At 43.1% G+C, this 25,826-nt stretch overlaps 1 protein-coding gene across 1 annotated transcript in view; it reads left to right on the top strand.

The window, feature by feature from the left end:
- The window catches only part of Snd1 (staphylococcal nuclease and tudor domain containing 1), a 422,881-nt gene that overhangs the window by 8,009 nt on the left and 389,046 nt on the right, over positions 1-25,826 (top strand). The window contains exon 2 of the mRNA XM_036180523.1: positions 25,261-25,410. Within this exon, the coding sequence (XP_036036416.1) occupies positions 25,261-25,410 (150 nt within the window). The remainder of the gene's footprint in view (positions 1-25,260; positions 25,411-25,826) is intronic.

Genomic DNA, 25,826 nt, shown 5'->3' with positions numbered 1-25,826 from the left:
ATTTTATGAGGGAAGATAGTGAATTCTCTTTTGGCATTTGTTTTAATGGTTCCCAGGATGCTGCATTGCTTTTAATCAATTCAGTATTGGGCTGTCATCAGAGTCCATTTACAGTGACTGTCAGAGCCTATTCCTAGGTCATCATTGACAGTTGAGAAGTTCTTTTATGTGCCTAATTTAGACCATATGCTCCTTTTAGCACTTATCTGCCACTTTTCCTTGTATTTGCATAGATTACCAAGATCTTCCTATCACTTGGCACCAGTATCCTGGCACATTATTGCTATAGAAGTCTTTAGTATCATTTACAAATATGACAACTTTGAGTTCCCACTCTCTGGTCTTGGGATCTGGAAGTTTCTTTCCCTCCCCTCCCCTCCCCTCCCCTCCCCTCCCCTCCCCTCCCCTCCCCTCCCCTCCCTCCTCTCCCTTCCCTTCCCCTCCTCTCCTTTCTTCTCCTCTCCTCTCCTCCCCGCCTCTCTTCCTCTCTCTCTCTGTCTGGTTTTCTTCCCTCACTCCCTTTCAGAGGATATTTTAAATCCCAGGCTGGCCAGTTACTGGTGGTGCACTCGGGAGGCAGAGGCAGGCGGATCTCTGTCAGCTCGAGGCACAGCCTGGGCTACAGAATGAGGTCCAAGACAGGCACCAAAACTACACAGAGAAACCTTGTCTGGGGGCTGGAAAGATGGCTCAGCGGTTAAGAAACCTTGTCTGGAAAAACCAGAAAAGAAAAAAATCCCAGGCTGTACTGATGATAACCTTGAGTTTCGATCTTCCTGCCTCTGCTACTCCTGATTTATGTAGTGCCAGGGATCAAACCCTGGGCTTCATGCATGCTGGACAAGCAGTCTGCCACCTCCCCATAGTCCCAGCTCTCTTTAATTTTTTTCTTTTTTTGTTTGTTTTACTTGTTGTTAATCAGCTATGCCTGCATAATGCAATCCCCCTTTGCTCCCCTAAGTGGCATAGAGAGTTGACTTGAGGGTTGGCAAAAACATGGAAGGTGTTGGTTGAGGACATGGAAAGCACACCCTCCCTCATGCTTTACTCTGTGCATGTCTTTGGTCTGGCTGTTCCTAGTTGATTCACTTCGTTCAAGTCCATAATCAAGTAAGCAGAAGAGGGTTCAAGTTTTTCAAAAAGTTAATAACCCTGGGAAGAGGATTGTGAGAACTCCAGTGTCTGACAGGTCAATTAGAAGAGAAACTGAGGCAGAGGAAACTTGTGAAGTCAGGAAAACTTGTAGGATCATTCCCTTAACTTTTGGGATTTGATAGTAGGTCCAACCAAGTAGGCATGTCAGGACTGAATGGCAGGGCAACCCAAAGAGTGTCTGCAAAGAATTGCTGTTGTGGGGACCTCCTCTCACAATTTGGTATCTGAAGTGTTAGTGTGAATACACAAGGAGAAAAGTTTATTCTTAGTGTGGTAATTGTGGTAGGCGTAGCAGCATCAACAGGGAGAGCCTGTGGCCTATAGAAGAGTGTGAGGTCTCCTCGAGCGGGGGCTTCCTGGGGTGGGTGCTGGGACCAAACTTGGGTCCCCTGGAGGAGCAAGAAGCACTTGAAAACATTGTTTTCATTTTATTCTTTTATGTGTGTGAATGTTTTATGTGTATGTCTGTGCACCATGTACATACATGCAAATGCCCGGAAGAGGGTGACCAATTCCTTGGATCTGGAGCTACAGACGGTTGTGAGCCATCATGTGGGTGCTGGGAATCAAACCTGGGTCCTCTGGAAGAGCAGCCAGTGCTCTTAACTGCTGAGCCATCTTTCCAGCCCCATGAAGCACTCTTAACCACTGAGCTACCTTCCTAAAATTAATTTTGAAATTTAGCATGCAAGGTAATGCCTTATTATGGCATTTTCACACAGAGTGGCAGTAAACTTGGCTCTGTTTTATGATACTCACCCTCCTCCCAACTCCTCTTCGGTCCACTTCGCCACCTTGTGATCCCCTTTCTTCTCCAAAGTCTCCACTTCTGCTTCATCACAGGTATTCCATTACTGTCTTTCCCACACCTACCTCTCCTCGGCTCGCTCTCTCTACTCTCATGGTCCTCTTCTCAGTGTCATTTCTCTGTCTCACTCCCTACACACGCATACACACACACGCATGCACGCATGCACGCACACACACACACACACACACACACACACACACACGCATGCACGCGCGCGCACACACACACACACACACAGTCACACACACTCACAGTCTCACACACACACACACACACACACACACACACACACTATGAGAGAAAACATTCAGTATTTGTCTTTCTGAGTCTGACTTGTTTTGCTTAACATTATTTCTAGTTCCATCGACCTCCTCCAGATGTCATGATTTTATTTTATTTTTTAATGGCTGAATAAAATTCCACTGTGTATATAATCCACATTTTCCTTACCATTCGTCTGTGAACGTATAGGTAAGCTGGTTCCATTTCTTAGAATAGTGCAACAATAAATGGGAATGTGCCAGTGTTTGTGTGGTGTGTTGACCTAGAGTCATTTGGGCATGTAATCAAGAGTAGGGTATCTGGGCCATATGGTGCTTTGAGGAACCTCTGTACTGGTTTCCATGATGGCTGCACAACTGTCCCACCAGGCATGGATAAGGGTAATATACTTGCCATTATTTCTTGTTTTTCATTTTCTTATTTTAAGTTTTCTTTAAAGAAAAAAAAAAAGGAATTTATTTTATTTTAATTTATGTGATATGTGTGTCTGTGCATGTGTGTGCTGGTTCCCCAGAGGCCAGAAGAGGGTGTCAGATATCCCTGGAACCTCTGATGTGGGTGCTAAAACTAAACTCCTTTGCAGGAGTAAGCAAGCACTCTTAATTACTGAGCCATCTCTCCAGAATTCCCTATTCCTTTTTGTGCCGGGGCCTGATATACCTGAGGTTGACCTTGAACTCGATCTTTGTTTCCACCATGCAAGTGCTGGGATTGCAGGCTGCTGCCTCCAAACAAGATTGTAAGTGAGATGAAATCTCAAAGCAGTTTTCAGTTTTCATTTCTCAGATGGCTAAGAATATGGAACACTTTGAAAGAATTACTATTTGTATTTCTTCTTTTGAAAAGTCTCTTTATTAGCTTATGCATTGATTGGTTGATTATTTGTATGTGTGTTTTGGAGGCAGGGTCTGATGTGGCCCAGGCCCAGACCCAGGTTGGCTTTGAACTCACTTTGTAGCCTCCATGTCTGGTTTGGTGTTTGCTTTTGTGTTTTACACATCTTAGACATTAATCCCCAGTTATGCATAGTTGGCAAGGAACTTCCCTCGCTGTTCTGCTGGCTGCCATTCACTCTAGTGATTATTTCTTCTGTTGTGGAGACGCTTTTCAATTTCATACAGTCTTACCGTTTTGGGGGATTATTTTCTGTGCTGTTAGAGTTGTTTTCAGGAGAACATGACTAAATATATTACCACTTATCTACTAGTTTCAAAGTTTCAGGGCTGACTCTGAGTGACTTTTGTACAACATGGCAGGCATGTGTCATTCTTCTGCACATGGGCATCTAGTTTTCCTAGCAACAGGAGTTGAAGAGGTTTTATTTCTAAAATGTCTTTGACAGTGTTGTAGAAAATTAGATGGCTGTACCTGTAAGACTGTATTTCAGTGCCCTGCGTTCCACTGGTCTCTGTGACTGTTTGTGACACTACCTCCCAGCTCTTCAGGCACTCCAGTATAGTATGAGGTCAGGTGTCACTGCAGTATAGTATGAGGTCAGGTTCATGGGGGCACTCCAGCATTGGTGTCAGGATTGCTCTGGTATTGGAAGTCTTGTGTGTGTCCATGTGACTTTTAGGATTGCCTTTTCTAATTCTTTGAAGAATGTAGTTGCATTTGGGTAGGGATTGAGTTAAATCTGTAGATTTCTGTCAGTTAATACAGCTATTTTCATAATAATCTCCAGTTCAGGAATATGATAGATGTTTCTTCCATTTCAATTTTGGTCTTTTAAAATTTTTTCCTGTGAAGTTCTTTCACTTCCTTGGTGGAGTTTATCATTTAGTATTTTGTCCCCTTTACATCTATAGACTTTATTTTAGGTGTGGGAAGGCTTGTAAATGCAGAGGACCTGTCTTTGCCTCTGACCACAAGTCTCCAAAAAGCTGTATGAGATTTGGTTGGGGAGGTGGGGATGGGGTGGGGGTGGTGGGGCGGGGTGGGGGGGGGGTGGGTAGTGGGGGCGTTGTGGAGGCTTCACAAACCCAGCAATGATACTGGCTCCTGCCTACTTCTGTTTTTGCCCTTTGGCCTTCAACTTGGAAGACTTGGAGCCAGACAAATGGCCCCTGTCTGTGAGTGTGGGCTTGTGAGTGTGTGTGTGTGTATGTGTGTGTGTGTGTATGTGTGTGTTGGGGGTGAGGGTGGGCAGGGAGTTGGGGTGGTATTTTGTGACTTGCTTGACTGACTGGCTGGTCTAGGATTTTTAGTCATTTCCTCTCCTTGTGGCTGGCCAGTAGGAATGGCTTGGCCCTGAGGGCAGCCAAGGTCTCAGGCTGGCTGTCTTTGAAGGGCAGGCTAGGCCAAGTTCTCAGCTGGACAGCCAAACATACTGCCTAGGAAGTAAGAGTCTGAAGAGAAGTATGGGAAGCAGAACCTTTCCTGGGGGGAGGGGGAGCAGATGCCTGCAGTTGAGAAGGAGGGCACAGAGAAAGAGGCAGCAGCCAGGAAGACACTCGGATATCCTCTACGGGTGATAACGGGCCTCTAGAGGTAGTCCTGAGGGCCTCACTGCATAAGCCTATTCTTTGGCACTACCCCAGAGTCCTGAGTCTTCATCACTTTAGGAAGCTCGAGAGGCTGAAGAAGGCTCAGTGCTGGGGACAATGGGGACCTTAAAGTGTTATTCTGCTTTCTGCGGAAGCCACTTCTGTCATCAAGGAGCCAGTAGTCCTTGCAGAGCGTCAGGTGGCCCTTGACAGTGCCCTTACCCATGTGTTCTGTGGACATGGTGCTTGGCTCCTAGGCACTGGTGAAGGTGGTGGTTGGCCAAGCCATGAAACACCTCCATCTCAGCGATGTGATGCTGGGTGGGCACTCGCCTTCCTTTCCCTCTTTTTGGAAGTTATTGTGAATGAGATTAATTTTTCCTCATTTCTTTTTGGTTTTTCGAGGACTAGAAATACAAGGTCGTCCTTGGATACATTTGAGTTTCAGGCAGGCCTGGGATCTATGAGATCCTGTCCCAAAACATATACAAACTAAACAACAGAAATGTCACCTACTCTGAATAGAAAGCAGCTGAGTTTTGTATATTGATTTTATATTCAGTAACTCTATGAAAGTGCTTGTTAAATGTAAGAGTTTCTAGTGGAGACATTAGAGTCTTTTAAGTAAAGGATCATGTTATCTGATAATTTTTATATGTATTATAAGATTGAAATAGTATCTTGCCCTGTAGCCCAGGCTGGCCTCAAACTGGTGATCTTCCTGCCTTAGCCTTCAGAGTGCTGAGGTTATAGGAGTATGCCACCATGCCTGACTTGTTCTTCAGTTTTAGAGCTCAGGGAGACATTACTGGTCTGTGAATCTTAAAATTCTAGGGGTCCCTGGCATAGTGGTAACTGGCAGATGTGTGACTTGAGTTCAGATATGCTATTCGCTGAACTGCTTTTAGGAGATAAGCACGTTGAGGTAAGGAAATATGCAGCGTGTGTACAGATGCTAGGAGCTCGTGGAATGGGTGCAGTGGGCAGGTGAAGATACAACAGGCAGAGATTTTCTCTTCTGGGTTCTTGTCCCATGTGCCCCTCGTTCCATGAAAAAAACTTGCCAGAAGTAAAATTGGGATATTTCAGAACACAATTTCCTCTATAGTCTAAAACATTTAATATTTCCTTTGTTTTAAGGGAGAGCTAAACAATTCAGATTTAGGGCCGGGCGGTGGTGGCGGCGGCGGCACACGCCTGTAACCCCAGCACTGGGGAGGCAGAGGCAGGTGGATCTCTGTGAGTTCAAGGCCAGCCTGGGCTACAGAGCAAGCTACAGAGAAACCCTGTCTCAAAAAACCAAAAACCAAAAAAAGAAAGAAAGAAAGAAAGAAAGAAAGAAAGAAAGAAAGAAAGAATAAAACAAAAGAATTCAAATTTAGTTGGGGATTCCTGGTTTTTTGTTTCCAACTTCCAGGGATGAGAAATGTGTTCAATCAGCAGAAATCTATTCTGTGCATAGATGGTACCTGACTTCAGAACCACTTAAAAACAGTGTAGTTTCTATCACAGTCTACCCAAGACTGCCAGCTTCATCCCTGTTGTCTTGGCATAATTATTAGTAGCAGCCTATTGGCCTGATCTGAGTGATGAGGGTCAACTCAGGAGAACAAGTACAGGAGAGGATGTGATGGTGTAGTTCCCAGAGAGCAGCATCAACAGTGTAGCTGGGTTCTTAGTCCCCTTGGGATAGAAAGGGGGTTGTGTGGCCGAGAGTCCTTTGTGGGAGACAAGTAGTCTAGGCTCGACACCCTGGGCTCTATGATTTGGGCCAAAGCTTTGGACTGGGAGGTTTTGCTATTGGCCTCATGTGGTTGCTGCTAACTGGAGAGAAGCAGCTTTGCTTGTAGTGGAAAGAGAAATCTGTAAATTTAAATGTTCGTGCTTTCTTAGAAGTCAGATGGGTTGGAAAATTCCCGTCTTGGTTGTGGTTGGTTTTGAGATGTCTTTCCAGAGAATATGGTGTAAGGGGCAGACATTTGACAGAGGCGGGGCAGGTGGACTGGTGAGGTTCAGGCGGGAGTCCTCAGGGTGAGCAGGACTGAGGGTGGACGCTTGTACTCGAGAAAGGACAGCAAAAAGGCCTCCAAAGCTTTTGCTTCCAGTTCCTGAAATACACTCATGTGATGTCAGTGAGTGTTCAGCCTCATGAATTCTGTCCCAAGGACTTCATTGTCTTGTAGCCTTAATACCTGAAACACTTTTATTTGGACAACAACCCAAAACATAATCATTGTGTCAAGTAAAATTTATCTTTTTACCCATTAGGGGACTGTCCTAGGCCTTGATGAGAAAAATAGTATATGCTATTCCTCTATGTATATTGCAAGGTAGAGACCAGAACCCATCTGAGTGCTGGGTTCCCACTGGGATCTGTTATTCTGTGTGCAGTAATTACTTACATTATTGCTCTTGGCACGCCGGCCCTTTTACATCCCAGAGGCCGGGGCTGCTTCTATTACTTAAAAGCTAAGTTATCTTGTTAAACTCCTCTCTGGTGAGAGCTGTAGGACCTCCCCAGACCTCCCGTGGGCTCTCTAGGGCACAGGTCACCCCGTGGTGGTTAAGGCTACTCTGCCCTTGTGTTAGTTATAGGCTTCCAGCTCTGGGTGGAGGAATAAGAATTTTAATTGAATTCTTAGGAGTTCTTTTGAAAAGTGGAAGAGCAGCATGTCTGTGGGGGAAGCCAGGAACAGTTAAAATGCAAGGGACTTGCATTTTTATTCTTTTCTGACACTTTGCCTAGGACTTTAAGGGTGAGAAGAGTCCTGAATGATGTGCTAATTCATCAATAAAAGACTGTCTGTGGTAGGTTTGTGATTTGTATTTTATTTTGAGATCTGATATTGAAAGTCAGCATTTCAAATAGGGAATGTTTCCAAATAACCTGGAAATTAATTTAGAAGAACTTAATACTTGTAGGTAACATACAAGTTGATGTACTTCTTCCCTCATTGTACCCTGTACATAAAGCAAAAGTAAGCATTTGGTGTTCTTCAGAGGTGATTCACTGAATAATGTGTTCAATAATCTAGTCTCTTTTATTGCTGTATCTTTTAAGAAAGAAGAAGTGCACATAACTTTACCGAAACAAAGAAGAAGAAGAGCACATGCATGGGCTTCCATTCCTTTCCCGGATTCCAGTATCTCTCTCTGGTTCATTTGGTTGTGTGTGGTACAAAGATCCTCTACCCCTTTCTGTCATTTGATGGTGGTCAGATGTTGGGTGCAGTACATTTTGCTCAGGGACAGGATGAAAGCAGTGCTGTGACTGAGAAATTAAGAGATGCCTGGCATGGATAGGAGCACAGCAGCTTTTCCCTCTCCTGCCCTGGATTGGGATCTGACTACTGTACTTCTCTCTGGGTCTGGGCCCTGGAATTGGGGGAGTTAAAGAAAGTGGGCTGGAGCCAGGCTTCTTTTTTTTTTTCCCCTCAAGTCAGGGTTTCTCTGTGTAGCTTTGCGCCTTTCCCGGAACTCACTTGGTAGCCCAGGCTGGCCTCGAACTCACAGAGATATGCCTGCCTCTGCCACCCGAGTCCTGGGATTAAAGGCATGTGTCACCACCCCCCAGCTTAGAGTCAGGCTTTTAAACCCAGCACTTGGGAGACAGAGGTGGATCTCAGTGAGTTTGAGGCCATCCTGGTCTACAAAGCAAGTTCCAGGACAGCCAGGACTATAACATGGAGAAACCCTGTCTTGGTGGGGTGGGGGGAAGAAAGTGGGCTGGACATAGAGACTCAGTTAGCTGAGGAGTCCTGGAGTGGTATTCCAGATTTATCTACACTTCTCACCACTACTGCCTCCAAGTTTCTTTGCCCAACAGGCGTACTTTTTGTGGATTTACAAAGGTGACCATGGTCTTTGGAGAACTGCTTCCTGTTTGTGCAGTGATAGTACATAGTTTGACAAGAAGTAAATCTTCCACTTTTGCTATACATGTGTGCCCAGTTCTGAAACACCTTGGACATATATACAGAATATATGTGAGAAAAATCCTTGATCCGTTACTCAAGATGCACAATGCAGGCTGAAGCTGTGTTCTAGAAAGTACTCAGAAAGGGAAAAGAGCCCCACTTTCCTCTGTCTGCTCTTAGAGTCAACACAGAATCTTATTGGGACAGATGTGTGGGTTATTTCCCACACAGCCCCACCTCCCTCAAGTTGCCAAGTGAATGTCTTATTCACTTCTGACATTATTTACCTGGAGATAGTGTCAGGTCCCACAATACCCATTTTCACAAGAGAAACTCTTCAGATACCAATCACAAGTTCTAGGTTGTAACTCGTATGTCCCAACCAACTACAAACCAGTGTCCTCCTCCCTTTCAGTAATTTGCTAAGACATCTCACAGAGTCTAGAGAAACAGTTGCTGGTTTATTAAAGATGCTTCTAGGGTGGACACAGATGCACATCCCAGTGAGGAGATGGATAAGGCAGTGTGAGCAGGTGGGGATGCATAGTGTTTCATGCTCTCTCAGGACATGCCCCTCTCTCAGCACCTCTCTCTGTTCAGCAGCCTGGAAGCTCATCAGATCTTAGTCAAGGATTTTACAGCATGTGGATCTGGTGGCACAAGCTTCTAAGTCTCAGCTACTAAGGAGGCTGATGCTGGAGGATTACTTAAGCCCAGGAGTTGGAGACCAGCTTGGGAAGCATAGCAAGACCTTATCTCAAATTTTACCCTCCTGTATGTGCATATATGTGCACATGCTCTAGTAGGTGCCTGACGTCCCTATCTAGAATCTCTATCATTTGCCATCTTATTTTGAGACAGAATCTCCGACTGAACTTGATCATTTTGTGTAATTAGAGAGCCCTGGAATCTGGGTTTGTGGGAGCTGCTATTCCTGGCTTTTTGTTTTTTATCTGTTTATTTTTAACTATTTTATGTGTATGGATGTTTTGCCTACATGTTTGTGCACCATATACTTCCTGGTACCCTTGGGTAAGAAGAGAGCATCTGATTCCTTGGGATTGGAATTACACAGATGTGTTTGTGAGCTGCCCTGTAGATGCTGGGAATTTAACAGAGATCTAATTGAAGAGCGGCCAGTGCACCTGACCACTGAGCCATCATCTCTCCAGTCCTCTTTGTCAGGTTTTTACAGTAGTGTTGGGATCTGAACTTTGGTTCTCATGCTTGCACAGTAAACACAATCTACTAACATTTTTAAGGTAGAGTCTCATATAGCCCAGGCTAGCCAAGACGAACATTGAGCCCAAGTGCTGGGATTACAGGTGTGTCCAGCCACACTTACTGATCAGACACAGGGCTTACCAACTGAGTTATTTTTCCAGCCACTTTATGTAAGTATGTATATGTATATATTCATTCATTCATTCATTCATTCATAAATTTTAGTCATTAGCACCATTCCCTTAGGTTGGTGGGTGGGGTTGAAAGTTGTTAACTTTATTCATTTTGTCTTTTATGGTTTCTGGCCACATCCTGAGGCAAATGATGAGGTTCTATTCTAAGTAAACTCGGCTAGAGAGATTGCTCAGTGATTAAGAGCACTGCGTTTGATTATAAGCACATGCATGATGGCTAACAATTGTCTGTAATTCCTGTTCCAGGGAATCTGTCACCCTCTTTTGGTCTCCAAGGACACCAAGCATGCATATGGTGCATGCACCCAGGCAAACACTCATATACATAAAAGAAGAATAAATCTTGAAAACAAAGCAAAACGACAACAAAAAACTTAAGAGTCTGCATTGTATTCCATTATATAAAATAGGCTAACTTCTGCAACTTCAGTCTAAGTGTGGAAAGGTGGGATTGGTGTTTGAGTTTATGGAAGCCTGATCCAGCTTGTTTGATTGTGGCCTAAGCTTGATTATTCCTTTTCCTCTACTTATCCCCCATCCATTTTGTTCTGTGTCCATTCCTTTATGTTTCTCAGTGAGTTGAAAAGTAAAGACTGTTACTCTTTTTTGCTGTCAGCTTAGGCATTTAGGTATACATTTATTACCATGGTGTTTGGATTCAGGCTTTGGGTTGTAAATCTGAGAGACTTTGGTCTACTAATGAAGAACAAATACAGAAAGCATGCGGAATATAATTAGAGAGGAGATGATAGCATTTGTTCAGACACCAACTGTCCCTTCTGGGGATATGGGAAGTGACTGAAGGAAGTGGGCAGACAATTGAATATTGAACAGTTAATTAGGAGATTCTCCAAAGTGGTCAGGGATATAGATTTGAGTGGTTTCTGTTGAAAATAGAGTAGACTTGACAGCTCACAGGAAATAAATCAATTGAGTGGTTAGAAATGAGTTAGCAAGACACTCTTGAAGGAGGTAACAAGGGAAATTCGACATCTGATGGGAGCACCGAAGGAAGCAGCTGGAGAGAACAGTGCCAAAAATAACATGAACTTCCTGGGGGAGAGCGAAGTGATGCTCAGGGAAGTTGAGTTGTTAGAGGCAGAGGGAGAGGGCTGAGCCAGCGGACCCCTGGGGTGGAGGAACCAGAAAAGGACAACTAGATGCTTAGATTGCCTGCCAGTCATGGTGAGGGAGTAGGGACCTTGGAGAACATTTGATCGAGGAGTAGGAGTGAGTGTTACTGCCCTTAGGATTTGCTTCTTGTTAGCTTCTGCAGAAATCCTGTGAACTTATGAACTGTTTAAGGACAAGCGTGTGTTAGTGGTTTTTGTTCTCACTTTCTAGAATCCAGTACTGGCTGTAAGGTTAACAACAGCAAAAAAGCTTAGTCTTTGGTCATGTTCTGTGCCCTGGGCCTACCTTGGTGAACAAGGTAGACATGGTCATTTGCACCCACAGACCTCACAGCCTAGAGGAAGACTGGTCGGTTCTGTGAGTGAGGAGTGCAGAGCTTCAGACTTCTGTGCGTTGGGAAGGCATCGCTGAGAAAACAGTTTAAGCTCTGTTTGCTGGAGAATTACCAAGCCAGACATTTAGGGTGGGAGTTAATGGACAGCACACCTCAAACATTATTATGCAGTCCCCTGGGGAGCCCATTGGATACAGATTCTGATTCATAGGTCTGGTGCAGCATGGGGAGCTGCATTTCTGGTGAACTTTGCAATGTCTGTAATCTGCAGAGGCTTTCTGAGCATCATTACCTTGCTGCTCACTTGTTCTCTAGCTCTCTTGAAAGGTGATGGGGTTCAGCAGTCATTTTTTCTTCCCTTCTTTCCATGGCTATGGTTGGTCGAAGTCATACAACCAAGTTGCTAAGTTCTTGCAGTCTGGCTGGTTTTGGAATAGTCTCTGCTGGTTCCTCCACTTGGAAAGACTCTTGTTGCCTTAGCCCTGTGCTTTACACAGCACACACTGCAGACAACAGCTAAAGCACAGGGCAGCAGTTGGAAACCTTAGGAAAAAGACAGTCTAGTTATGTAGTACATTATTAGTGACCCCTGCATTCCCCCAAATGTTTAGATTAGAGGTCATCTGCCCTAGTCCCCCAAGCAGTGTGTCACTATCACATTTAGTTCAGGCCTTGTATTAGTTCATTTTTTTATTGCTGTGATAAAATATCATGGTCAGGGAAATTGTAGACAGAAGTTTATTATTTAGACTTACAGTTCCAGAGGGACAAGAGTCCATTATGGCCAGGAAGCAGCAGACATGGTAGCAGGAGGAGCAAGCTCACATCTTGACTGACAAGCACAGGCAGGAAACAGGGATTGAGAAACTTTGAAAGCCTGCCCCCAGTTACACACTTAATCTAGTAAGGACATGACTCCTAAACCTGCCCAAACAACGCCACCAACTGGGGACCAAGCATTCAAATGCCTGAGACTATGTGACATCATTCAAACTACCACAGGCCCTGTCTTTGCTGATCTGATCTCTTCCTGATAATACAGAGGACCTACTTCCAGGATTAAGGATTGTACCAAGATTGCAGGTTTTCATTTAAACCAAATATCTAAAGACTGTTCTTGATTTTTTTTTTAACAAAAAGCTTTTAATTACTGTAATTCTAAATTTGATGAGTTTTTTTCTAAAACTCTTGTGATATTAATAGTGAGGTCTGACTTTTAAAATATGCAGCCCCCACCGGCAGTGGTGGTACACGCCTTTAATCCCAGCACTCAGGAGGCAGAGGCAGGCGGATCTCTGTGAGTTCGAGGCCAGCCTGGTCTACAAAGTGAGTTCCAGGAAAGGCGCAAAGCTACACAGAGAAACCCTGTCTCGACCCCCCCCCCCAAAAAAAAGCATCCCCATTCTATGTTATGTATTTAAAAGAACACCCAGTAGATGACTGGCTTGGGAAGAAAAGGGGGTCTTCTTGGAATGCAGGTCTTCCTTGGGGCCATAATACTGAGCAGCATAATGAGGAAGGTTTGAATCTTCTGAGTTTAAAACATCTTTATTTCATTTGTAAGAAGAAGCAGTGAGTGGATCTCAGTTAAGGAGCTGGGACATGGAACGGCACAGTAGTTAGTCCTCGGTGTCTAGGGATGGCACAGTAGTTAGTCCTCGGTGTCTAGAAGATGTGTGTGCCCAAACAGTGTGAGCAAGAGCAGTGGGTAACAAGGTGAGCAGTTCCACTACCTGTGAGGTCTAGTTCTAAGGATGTGTACTTTACCACTAAGATTCCAGAATATTTGTGTTCTGTTGGAATATTTGTGTGTTTAGTACCTTGATTTTTTAATTTTGTTTATTTTACAAATATCTTTTGTTTTGTTTTGGTTTGGTTTTTTGAGACAGGGTTTCTCTGTGTAGCTTTGCGCCTTTCCTGGAACTCGCTTTGTAGACTAGGCTGGCCTCGAACTCACAGAGATCCGCCTGCCTCTGCCTCCTGAGTGCTGGGATTAAAGGCGTGCGCCACCACCGTCCAGCTCAAATATCTTTTATTCTTTGATAATTTCATATATGTGCACAATGTATCTTGATCATATCCACCCCAAACTCTCATTCCCTGCCCCAAGACACCCCCACCACGTCCTCCCCACCTTCATTTTTTTTTTTTTTTTTAATTTCTTTGTGACCCCTGGAGCCCCATTAGTGTTGCTGACTAGAATACTGACTGATCTTGTTGGCTCGTGCAGGTCTTAGGCAGGTGACCTAGCTGCAGCTGGTGTGAGAGCTACATAAAATAGCATTTGCAGCATGTTGCAGCACCCCTCGCCTGTCCCCTGGCTCTTACACTTTTTCCACCTCCCTCTTTCCTGATGTTCCCTGGACCTTGTAGGGTTGATACAGGTGTCCCATTTAGAGGTGAGCACCCAGTAGTAGCTTGTTCTCAGTACTGTGACTAGTTGTTATTCTCTGCATTAACTTCAGAAAGAAAGAAGCTAATTTGGCCAAAGTTGGGAACAGCACCATTTTATGTACAGAAATGTAAATATTTAAAAGGCAGTTTGACAACATACACATTTAGTAAAACAGCAGAAATAGGTTTCTCCATAGAACCTGTGATCTCTATAGCCATGGAAATTTTGCCTGGCATAAATTCCCTCCTATGGAGAAAACCTCAGATTTAACCAAATGTAATTAAAGGGGCTGGTTAGCCCCATAGCCTTCATGTCATTATTGTACCATTGGTTACATCTTGCTAGGAGTTACCACTGGGTAGCACCTGTTGGCATTGTGAAAGCTGGCCCTCAGGGAGGAAGTTCTTCTTAGGTCAGTTTCAGATTGATTTCTCTATGTCCTACAACCAAGGTCTATGTGTTTGCAGCAGTGGGTTTTCCCATCTGTTATGAGGGCTAAGCAAGAGCAGTGGCCGAGTGGCCTGTGTTGATTTGGGGATTCTGGTGCTCCACTTTCAGGATTTGTGATTGTTGACAAATAACACATTCCTAATTTTACCATTGATCTACAGTTAGTAGTTTCACTCCAGAACTCTGTTCTGCAATTGTTCATTTATTTATTTGTCCAATGAGTTGGTCTATTACTATTACTTTGATTTTCTTTTTTTTTTAAGATCAATTTTCCTTTTATGGTTTATTTATTTTTATTTCATGTGCATTGGTGCTTTGCCTGCATGTATGTATATGTGAGGGTATTGGATCCTCTGGAACTGGAGTTCCAGATAGTTGTGAGCTATTGTGTGGGTGCTGAGAATTGACTTCTGAGTCCTTTGGAGTGAATGCTTTCAGCCACTGAGCCATCTCTTTCAGCCCCTATTATTTTGATTTTCAAGTTGTACCAATTTTGGCCCATGGCAGTACTCTTAAGCAGGCCACTTTATCGAGACAATACAGTATGTTACCTTTTAAGCTTTTGGTCACAGCCACACATTCCTGGCTGAGACTGACCTTGTCTTGACCCAAACCTAGAATCAGCAGTTTCTTAAGGAGTTTTTGCTGTTTTTAGCAGAGAAGTTTTTAGAAAGCAGAATCTGTACATCAGGTTGTCATGCCTCGTAGTAGATGGAAGTAGGAAATACATGTGTGACATGGATGACTGTCCATCTTTTGTTTCTAATCCTGGCTGTGTGTTTTCCAACCTGTGTGTGTAACTTCCTTCTCCACCAGTGCAGACCTGACTTGTTATCCCGTCTCCGTACATGACCAGTTTCTCAATAGTTGGTTCCTCAGCTTCAGTGACCTGTCATCGTGCTGGTAAATAATCAGTCACCAGGGTCTGGCCAACCAGTGACAAGAAGGGAGATTTAGGAGTTTTAAACACAGACAGACAGACAGACAGACACACACACACACACACACACACACACACACACACACACACACACGTGTGTGTGTGTGCCGCCTCCCCCCCCTCCCCCTTTTGTTTGCTTTTTTTTCTTGGTACTGAGGATTGAAACTAGAGTCTGGTCCATGTGGAGGATGAGCTATGCCATCAGTGAGGTTTTGGGGTTTTTGTTGTTTTGTTTTGATTTTTTTGTTTGTTTTTTGTTTTTAAACCCATTGGTAGCACTGGTGATTTGGCAGTGGAAATGGTCACCCTGAAAACTGCAGAATCCTGGTAGAAAACTGGATCTTCCATTTCTTTTGGTAAAAAGGAAGCTTTGTTTTTAGGCTTTTCTTTTTTTGAAAGTTTCCCAGCATTTCGTTTTAAATTGCTTGGAAGGTTTCAACTGGTTTTATTTTTTTCCCCTCCAAATTGTGCCTTTACTGTTTATGTGTAACTGAAATAAAGTACTTAAAAAACTCTCTCTTCTGTGCTTTATTTACTGTTAAAAACAACAACAAGCCTTCATTTTACTCCTCAAATGAACATGTTTCTTCACCAGAGCACTTTTAATTCTTGACGATAGTCTGTGTTGGATTTCTTTTTCCCATCAGAATATTAAATGTAAGAGTTATGGGCATCACTAGACTGTGTTCTCTCTGGCTCTTCAGTATTAGTGTGTGTTAATCTTGTAGACATATACTGCCAACTTTATTCTCTCATTGTGCAGGAAAGTCATATTCTTTTCTTAATCTTTACTGCGTACTTTGGTGTGATGTTCTTATCTTTCTTTGCACTTTATTTCTCTAGATTACAACACTTAAGAAAACTCTTTTTTTTTTTTCATGCTCAGAGCATTGAAAAGTCCTGATCACTGTAGTACTTTTCTGTACCTCTAAGGCAGAGTACCTGAACCTGATCATTTGGTAGAGGGTTCAAAGTCCTGTCTATAGTCGTATCCTTAGGATCTGGATGGAGTTCATTTGCTGTTTTTGCTTGTTTGCTTTTGAGATTGTATTTTGATTACATTTCCCTCTTCCCTTTTCTCCCTTCAAGTCCTCCCATATACCCTCCCTACTCTTTCAAAATTATTGCCCTTTTCCCATCAATTGGTGTGTGTGTGTGTGTGTGTGTGTGTGTGTGTGTGTGTGTTCCTAAATATAACCTGCTGAATCTATATAATGTTACTTATATGTATATTTTTAGGACTAATTGTTTGTCAGTGGACATCCTATAACTCGAATTGCTAAATGGTCTTAATAAAAACCCAGAGCCAGATATTGGGGTAAATGCTGAAAGGTCAGAGAGACAAAGGAACAAGCCACTGCCACATCTCAGCTCTAGGATTCCTCAGCCTGAAAAGCTTCAGCCAAAAGGGCTTCTGCCGAAAAGGCTTTGGCTAAAAAAGCTGTAGTTCCTGTCTCCTCGTGCCTTATTATGCCTTTCTCCATGCAACCATCACTTCCTTCCAGACGGACCTCTGTCTCCCGAGTGCTAGGATTAAAGGTATGTGCCACCACTGCCTGGCATCTATGTTTAATCTAGTGGCTTATTATGTTCTCTGATCTTCAGGTAAATTTTATTAGGGTACACAGTAGTATATCACCACAACAACCAGTTGATGTGCTCTTCCCTAGGGAAGGCTATCCCTCTCAGCTTTACTCAGCTCCTGAACTTTCCTTGTACTTTGACTTGTTCGGTTCACAGTTGGGCAGCCATGTTGGTAAGACCTTATGAGTAGAGCTTCTGATGTTACTAGGAGACACAGTCTTCACAGGAAGCTCCCTGATCTTTTGGCTTTTCAGTCTTTGTACCCCCTCTTCCACAGTGCTCCCTGAGCCTTATGTGGAGAGTGTTTTCTTTTGTCGATGTAACCATTGTGGCTAGGCTTCATTTACTTTTGCTTCTTCCTTTGAGCAGGCCATGACTATTGTTCTGGGATTTTTTGTTGTTGTTTGTCAACTGGAATTACTTTCTTGGAAGTGACACTGGGTCTACTATATACTCGTCTTTTCTTCCTGAGTCCTTCTGTCTGGTTGACTAGTAGACCTTAGTCTCTCCAGTCTGGCAGTAAATAGAGCCCGCTAGAAGGTTGTAAAGACTTCACTTTGGAGAACGAGGTCTGTAGACAGCTCTTCCGTGGCTTCCAGGAGCATGAGGAGTTCCTGCCATGCTGGGGAATCATCACTTGTATAGGGGCTTGCCAGTACTTATTTTTGTAAGTCACCAGTATTGGTTCATGGTTCTCATATATGTAGCATTTAGGGTTTATTGGAAAGTATGCTGGCATGCACCAAATTACCATACCATGTTTTCTTCATCTATAAATCAGAAAATATGATAGAGAAAAGTGATTTATGATCCCTTGCCATTTCCTGAGCTACATAATAGATTTAGGCAGCTTGTGTATTATTATCATAGCCAGTCCATAATTAGTAGCAAATATCACTAATACTGCAGATTGGGCAAGGTTAAAAAGAAGAGATTTATTTTTGCTCTTGATTATAGATCAAGGTCAGAGGGCTAGATCTGATACTGGCCTTTAAATTTTTTATTTTAAGAATGATGGTGGTGTGTGTGTTTCACAAATGTTGCTTTGATTTGGAGCTGCCAGCTCATGGGGGCTTGCTTTTTGAGTGCTTTGGTCTCTGACAGCAGCTCTGCTGGCTGCAGAGAAGCTCCAAACACTTGTTTCTGTGTACTGATAGTTACCATGTGGTTTTGGCTGAAGTTACTTTCAGAGTCTTCAGCTGCAAAGGAGGAGGACTGAGTGCTGTCTTCTTCCAACTTCTTTGGTGATCCTGAGATTAACAACCTGAAGCCTGTTTGTGGAATGGCTGAGGAGGGAGCATATCCCGAATCAGAGAAACAGCAGTACCTGCCATGAAGGAGTTCTGGTCGTTGTTTTTGAATGGTGGGGCCTCTAATTTAGGCTTGCCTCTTGATTTTAGCAGAAAAATATGAGGGGGAACAAAATCAGGAAGGTAGATAGAAGCAGGCTGTGTTGACAAGTGTTGTGGGATATCTCATGGACCACCCGGCTCCTGTTCTTCTGGATTGCCTGCTTTGTTGGAATTCTTTCTTTTCAATTTTATTTATTTTTATTTCATGTGCACTGGTGTTTTGCCTGCATGTATATCTGTGTGAGGGTGTCAGATCTTCTGGAACTGGAGTTACAGACAGTCGTGAGCTGCCATGTGGGTGCTGGGAATTGAACTTGGGTCCTCTGGAAGAATAACCAGTGCTTCTGGTTCTCAAGAGATGATTTTTCCTGTTATGGCAACAGCTCTGGTTGGCAGGAAACTGTTTCCTGATAGACTGAAATTTTCCCAACTTATTTTCTCCAGTTCTGTGTTTATTCGGTTTCTTAGGACATTTCTGGATGTTAAACAGTTCTGAGCTATACGCTTCACAGCTATTGTACCTTCTGTTCTTCCTCTCCCATTCCCTGCCTTCTTCCATTTCTTGTGATGTTGAGGTTTAGGATTTAGGGCCTAGCACCTGAACCAGCCTTCTTTTCTTGGTCTTCCTCAGTGTTTATTGAAACAATGCTTTTCATTATGATTAAGTTCTGTTTCTTTCTTTTTCTGGTTGCTTGTGCTTTTGGTGTCGTACCTAAAAAATGATCATCTACTGGAAGGTTTTGCAGATTTACCTGTCTGTTTTGTTCTTAAACTTTTCTAAGTTTGACTTGCTTTCATATCTGTGATGCTTTTTGAATTTCTTTTGTTTATGGTATGAAGTAGAGCTCAAACTTCATCCTTCTGTGCGTGGCTGCACCTTTTGTTGAAAGTTCTATTCTTTCTGCAGTTTTCGGCACCTGTTCAAAACCTCTTGGTTGTAAATGTGTGGCTGTGATGTGGCCCTGTTTTATATCTATCCTTAGTTTCCTGCTCTTAGTTCTTTATACTAGCCCTTCCATCGACAATGTTGCTCTTGTCACATGCCTTTTATACCTCCAGATACAAAAATGCCCCGGTAAGCAGAGCCAAGATGATTTTGCTCTTGAACTGGGAAAAATACTAGCCAGTATTGATATACTTAAGTGTTTTCTGTATGATCATGTTTGTGTAACTGGGGAGAGTATATTTTTGTATCTAGTTTGTATCTGCCTTGTGATGGCAGTGGTCTGGATGTTGGAGAGTTAAGTGTACCAAATCATTTATCAGAGCCTAGTGAAGATTTAATGTCCTGCTCTGTTGCTGGGCAACATTTTAGTGGCACTCCATATAGTGTTTCACTGTAGGTAAATCTCCCAGTAAACCTGTAAGTGGGTTTGGACAGTTTGAAACCATTTCTTTTTCTTTAGTACCTTGTTTAAGCCTCTGTGGCTGTCTGACTTGGGCTTTGAAGCCAGATCTTTTGAATCCCACCGCATCCCTCTGCAACCTTTATATGCAGAGCTGAGAAGTGTCAAATCCATAGCCTCATTCAAGCTGACTCATTATGACAGCTGGCTTCACAATCCTCCTGCTGTGTATCAGGTAGTCCTGAGATCATTTTTTCTAGAATATGTCATTTTATTCTAATTGGATAAAGCGGTAACCATATGACTTGTTGTCTATGCCCTATAAATTAGCAATTAAGGATAATTACTGTGTTCATGAAAGTTTGTAACATGAATCAGTCAGTGGAGCTTTGGCAGATCAATTACCCATGACAGTTTCTTCACAATCTTTATTCTTCTGAAATTACAAATATGATAAATGCTGTTTTCCTCACATCTGTTGTTTCCTGTTTGTCTCCCCACTTGAGCATCAACTCCCCAGGAGCAGAAACTTCTGTCTTCTAGTCCCCTAAAATATGCAACTTGCCTAGAACAGTGGCCCACACATCATTGGTATTAAATAAGTATTGATGAAAAGTCAATCATCAATGAATTAACTTTGAAAAACCTAATGTCTGTTTATTATGAAAACTGGCTTGATGCCATATGAAATAGTAGTCTGATTTATAGGACGTTGGTCTTTTTCATGTTTTATATAGATAACAGATTTTAAGCATTTTCCCTTGTTTTTTATTGGGTAGGAGACCTTCAATAATTGAAACCCTTTAGAAAATTTTTATTGAGGAAGGATTTGAATAAGAACTGTTAACAAGTCAGTTTATCAGTGCTTGGAAAATGAGTTGTAGGTAACTGTAAGAAGGGTAAGGTGTATTTTGAATGATTTCAGCTCCTATAAATAGGAGGGAAACTAGTCTTCCTTAACATATAGGCTTCATTCTTCCACAGTGCCCTGCAGACGCAGTGTTTTCCTGCCTCTTCTTCAATACCATTGGCAAACGCTGGGGAGACTATTTCAGAAGAAAACTGCACCCATTTTAGTCCTTTCTGGCTGGAGGATAGGAAGATAGGTGTCCCTGTCATGATGAGTCAGCCTTTAGGAGGTTGGATTGGTGACTGTGTCTTGAATTAATATACTTAATAATAAAGAACACACAGAGCACCTTAAGTGAATTAAGAGGGCCGGGGAGGTGGCTTAGTCAGTAAAGTACATGTTGTACAAGCATGAGAACCTGCATTTGATCTCTAGTGCCCATGTAAGAAAGCCAGACATGGTGCCACACTCCTCTAATATCAGAGTTGAGGAGGTAGAGACAGGCAGATGGATTCCTGCAACTTGTTGGCTAGGGAATTGGGCCGAGTCATCAAACTCTAGGTTCTGTGAGAGACCCTGCCTCAAAAAATAAAGTGGAGAGTGATAGAGGAAAATACTGATGTTGACCCCTGACCTCCATACAGTGAGGACTGGAGAGATGGCTCAGTGGTTAAGAGTAATTACTGCTCTTTCATAGGCCCCAAGTTCAATTTGGTGGCTTATAACTGCCTGTAATTCCAGCTCTAGGGAATCCATTGATGCCTTCTGGCCTCAGTGGATACTGATGCACATACATGCACATATTCACATATAGACGCAAAAATACACATGAATAAAAAGTAAAGTTTTGGAAGAAAGGATAAAAATGAAGAGCATTTTCTTATAACTGCATTTGGAAGACAAGTTTTTGTTGTGTATTATGGTGTAGACACAGTGGAATGATTTAGGTCAAGATCTGTGTGCTTAAGGCATTGGCGACATCAACTGGAGTGCTAGTTTAAAGCATCAGGATCTGCATATTGCTTGATGGAATTCACATGAAAAGGTAGTAGAGTAGGTAGATCAGTTGTAATAGAGTTATACATTGAAATACCATAGTCATGAAAAATGAGTTGTATTTCACACCAGCATGGATATATTTGACTAAAAAGAATTTGTAAAAGAAACAAGTCATTGTATATAAGACTCAGCTAGTAAAGCTCAGAAATAGACAAAATGAAGTTCTGTTGCTTAAAGATGCTTAAGGTGAATGGAACACAAGTGTGCAGAAGAGCAAGGGAGTGATTCTCTCATGGTAGTCAGAGTGGTGGTAGGCATCAGAAGACTGGGTAGAAAGGACATGGAGAGTATCTTAGCTGTGAAAAGGCATCTGCAACTCTTATAAGGAAAACATTTAATTGGGGCTGGCTTATAGGTTTCAGAGGTTTAGTCCATTTTCATCCAAACCACCATATTCCACTCCCTGGATCCCATAGGCTTTAAGCCATATCATGCAAAATGCATTTAGTCTAACTTCAAAAGTTCCAATTGTCTATCACAGTATCAGCACTGTCTAAAAGTCCAAAGCAAAGTATCTTCTGAGAATCATGGAATCTCTTTCTTAACTGTAATCCCCTATAAAACCAAAATGATAAAGCAGATCATATACTTATAACATATAGCACAGGATATACATTACCTTTCCAAAAGGGACCATAAAGCAAGACTAAAAACCAGCAGTGAACTCCAAACTCTGCGTCTCCATGTCTAACGTCAAAGCACTCTTGAGATCTCCAACTCTGCTCAGCTTTGTTGACTGCAATGCATTTCTCTTTCTTGGGCTGGTTCCATTCCCTGGTAGCAGCTCTCCTTGGCCGGTATCCTGTGGCTCTGGCATTGCCAACATCTTGGGGTCTCCAAGGCAATGCAGACTTCATCTTCACAAGCTTCATACAATGTCCCATCCAGGGACACCATGGCACACACCTGGCCTCGGTGGCTTAGTCGAGGAGGGGGATTCCACAGTCCCTTTCTTTTACCCCTGACTCTAAACCACATGCCTAAAGTTGTCAAGTTCTGGTGTTTGCTGGGGCTGGAATATGGCACCAAAATACATTTTTACCTGCTTTCTGGTTTTTTTTTTTTTTTTGTTTGTTTTTTTTTTGGTTTTTTGAGACGGAGTTTCTCTGTGTATCTTTGTGCCTTTTCCTGGAACTCACTTGGTAGTCCAGGCTGGCCTTGACCTCACAGAGATCCGCCTGCCTCTGCCTCCCGAGTGCTGGGATTAAAGGCGTGCACCACCACCTCCCGGCTCCTGCTTTCTGTTTTTGATGGTTTCCTTTACTGCCTAAGCTTGGCTGTTCTGGAACTCATTCTGTGGACTAAGCTGGCCTCCAAGTCAGAGATCCACCTGCCTCTGCTGCCTTCTGAGTGTTGGGATTAAAGGCTCATGCTACCGTACCTGGCTCTGAGCTTTTCTTTAATTCATTTTCACAAGTTGGAAGCTTAGCTGGTGTGATCTTGCCCTGAAGTTACACTCCCTTTATTCCATTTAGCACCAGGCTTTTCTTTGATTTATCTCTTTGAACACAGGATATAGCTCTTTACCCTCCCTGGTGTCCCCTTTCTCCTTAAACTGTAGATTTTGTATGTTGTCTTGCTCAGCTTGCTCCTTTTCATAATAGATCTGCATAAGAATGGCCACTAATAACCAAGCAACACAGTCAAGACTAGGCAGTCTGGAAATCTCAGCCAAAGCTGTTAATCTGTAACTCTTCAGTTTAGCCTCAGATAGATTTTTTTTGGACAAGCACAGAAAGCAGCCACATTCTTTGCCAAAATATCACAAGATTGGTCTCTAGGCCATATACTAATATTATTCTCCTCTGAAACCTCTTGAGCCAGGCTCCCACAGTCCAAATCACCCTCAGCACCTTCCATGCTCCTAATAGTATGGCTCATTAAGCCCTACTTAAAGCATTCAACTGCTTTTCTAGTCTAAAGTCCCAAAGTGTTCCATAGTCCTCCAAACAAAAGCATGGTCTGTCCTATCACAGCAGTACCCTAGTCCCTGTTATCAACTTTTGTCTTAGAATTTCTCTTGCCGTGAAGAGACACTATGACAACTCTTGTTGTTTGTTTGTTTGTTTTCAATATTTATTTATTTATTTAATGTACATTGGGGTTTTGCCTGCATGTGTGTCTGTATGAGGGTGTCAGAGCCCCTGGAACTGGAGTTTCAGAATGTTGTGAGCTGCCATGTGGGTGCTGGGAGTTGAACCCAGGTCCTTTAAAAGAGCAGCCAGTGCTCTTAACTGCCGAGCCATCTCTCTAGCACCATGTTGTTTGTTTTTGAAATAGGGTTTCTCTGTATAACATTCCTAACTATCCTGGAACTCACTCTGTATTTCAGGCTGGACTCTGCCTCCCCATTGCTGGAATTAAAGGCATGTGCTGCCAATGCCCAGCAACCACGATAACTCTTATAAAGGAAAACATTTAATTGGGGCTGGCTTACAGTTCAGAAGTTTAGTCCATTATTGTCATTGTGGGAAGCATGGCTGTGCACAGGCAGATATGGTGCTGGAGAAGGAGCTGAAAGTTCTATATCCAGATTGGCAAGCAGCAGGAAGAGAGAGTGACACTGGGCTTGGCTTGAGCTTCTGAAACTTCAAAGCCTGTGTCCCCCCCCCCCCCTCCACCCCCTGGTGGGGGATACTCTTTCTCTACCTCGGCCACACCTAATAGTGCCACTCCCTTTGGGCCTATGGGAGATTTTTCATTCAAACCACCAACACTTTGAGCAGTGTTCTAGGCCTTGGATAGTGGCTTTTACTTTTCTTATTCTCTGACTCATACATTTATGACACATCTTTAAAATTGAAAGTAGCATTAGTTGAGTGAGGAGAGGGAGAATGGCTGCTAGTGGGTGTGTGGAAGAGTCTTCCCCTTACACTTTTTCAGAGTGAGCTTCTGTCTCGAGGATCTCATCTGAGCAGTACCCTCCATTGACAGCCCTGCGGCCTTCCATACTAACTAACCTTCAGTAGCTGTTGTTTGTTTTGAAGCATGGAGTTGAGAACCCTCCAGCCCGAGTGAGCCTGGCTGTCTGTCCGAGAGCCTCATGAAGCAGAGACAGATTGAGTAGCTTGTGTCATTTTTACTGTGTGCCTTTTCCCGCCCCTCAGGTATTTAAAAGTTAATGCCAGTGAACCTCAGAGCCCTTTCCACAGTTGCAAATAGGTTTTGTTCTGGCTTCTTAGGAGTGGAGAGAAGCCGCCACCACAGTTGGGAATGTAAATGTTTAGGATGTGGGCTTTTAGAGGGCAGTGCTTGTGTATTTCTCATATGATGTTGTACATGCTTTGGTGTCTCCTGCTTCTGGCCTTGATTATGTGGGGTTCCTTTCTTTAGCTTCCCTTTCTTTAAGTGTTCATAGTTTGCCTTATTCTAAGATGGGAAGCGTGGAGATATTAACTTGTTAATAATTGAAAAGAACAGTGTTGATGCATGCTGGGATAAAATTACAAAGGTTATTAACCTCTTTGTCTCATATGTCTTTTTATCCCAGTCTGTTTATTTTATGGCTTTTCTGTTGTTTGTTTAATTCCTACTTATATTTCTGAGCCTGGTCCAAGGCTCTTTGTAGGTAATTTTTCTTATAAAATTCAAGCCAAATTCTGTTCATTTTATCATTCATTCTGTAGATATATTTGAGGGCCTCTGGGGTGCAAAGTACTTTTCTAGATGTTGGGGATTCATTAGCATATAACTTACAGTATGGTGATATTATTTTCAAGCCACCATTCTCTTTCCTTACCTATGTAGGTCCTCTCTGGGTGTGCCATCATTGTCCGTGGGCAGCCCCGTGGTGGGCCTCCTCCTGAGAGGCAGATCAACCTCAGCAACATCCGGGCTGGAAATCTCGCTCGGCGGGCGGCTGCCACACAACCAGATGGGAAAGATACACCGGATGAGGTAGGTGCTTGCCCAGGCCTTCTGAGACTGTGGGCCTAGTTGGCAGCCTGCTCTCCCCTTTGATGAAAGTTCGATGTGCTCTTTCTTTTCTGTTCATGGTGAGTATTTTTTGTCAGGATGACTGGATATATCCCCAGTAGCTTATTACATCTCATCTGTCATTATACATACACTGCCTGAGTTAGTTTCTTTTCATTTTTCTTTGAGTAACTCAAAGGAGAAAAAGGGTTTATTTAACTCAGAATTCAAGGGTACAGTCCACCATAGCAGGCAAGCCAGGGTGGCAGGAGCAGAAAGCATCTGGTTCCATCAGAATAACCAGGAAGCAGATGTGGTGAGTGCTTGTGCCCAGCTGGCTGCCTTCTTTTATACAGTAGAGGATCCCATATTATAGGTTGCCTTCCACAGTGGGAGAG

Source organism: Onychomys torridus, chromosome 3, assembly GCF_903995425.1.
Source record: "Onychomys torridus chromosome 3, mOncTor1.1, whole genome shotgun sequence".
Lineage (NCBI taxonomy): Eukaryota > Metazoa > Chordata > Mammalia > Rodentia > Cricetidae > Onychomys > Onychomys torridus.
The sequence above is the reverse complement of the archived record's forward strand: the minus strand, read 5'-3'. Positions and strand labels throughout refer to the sequence as shown.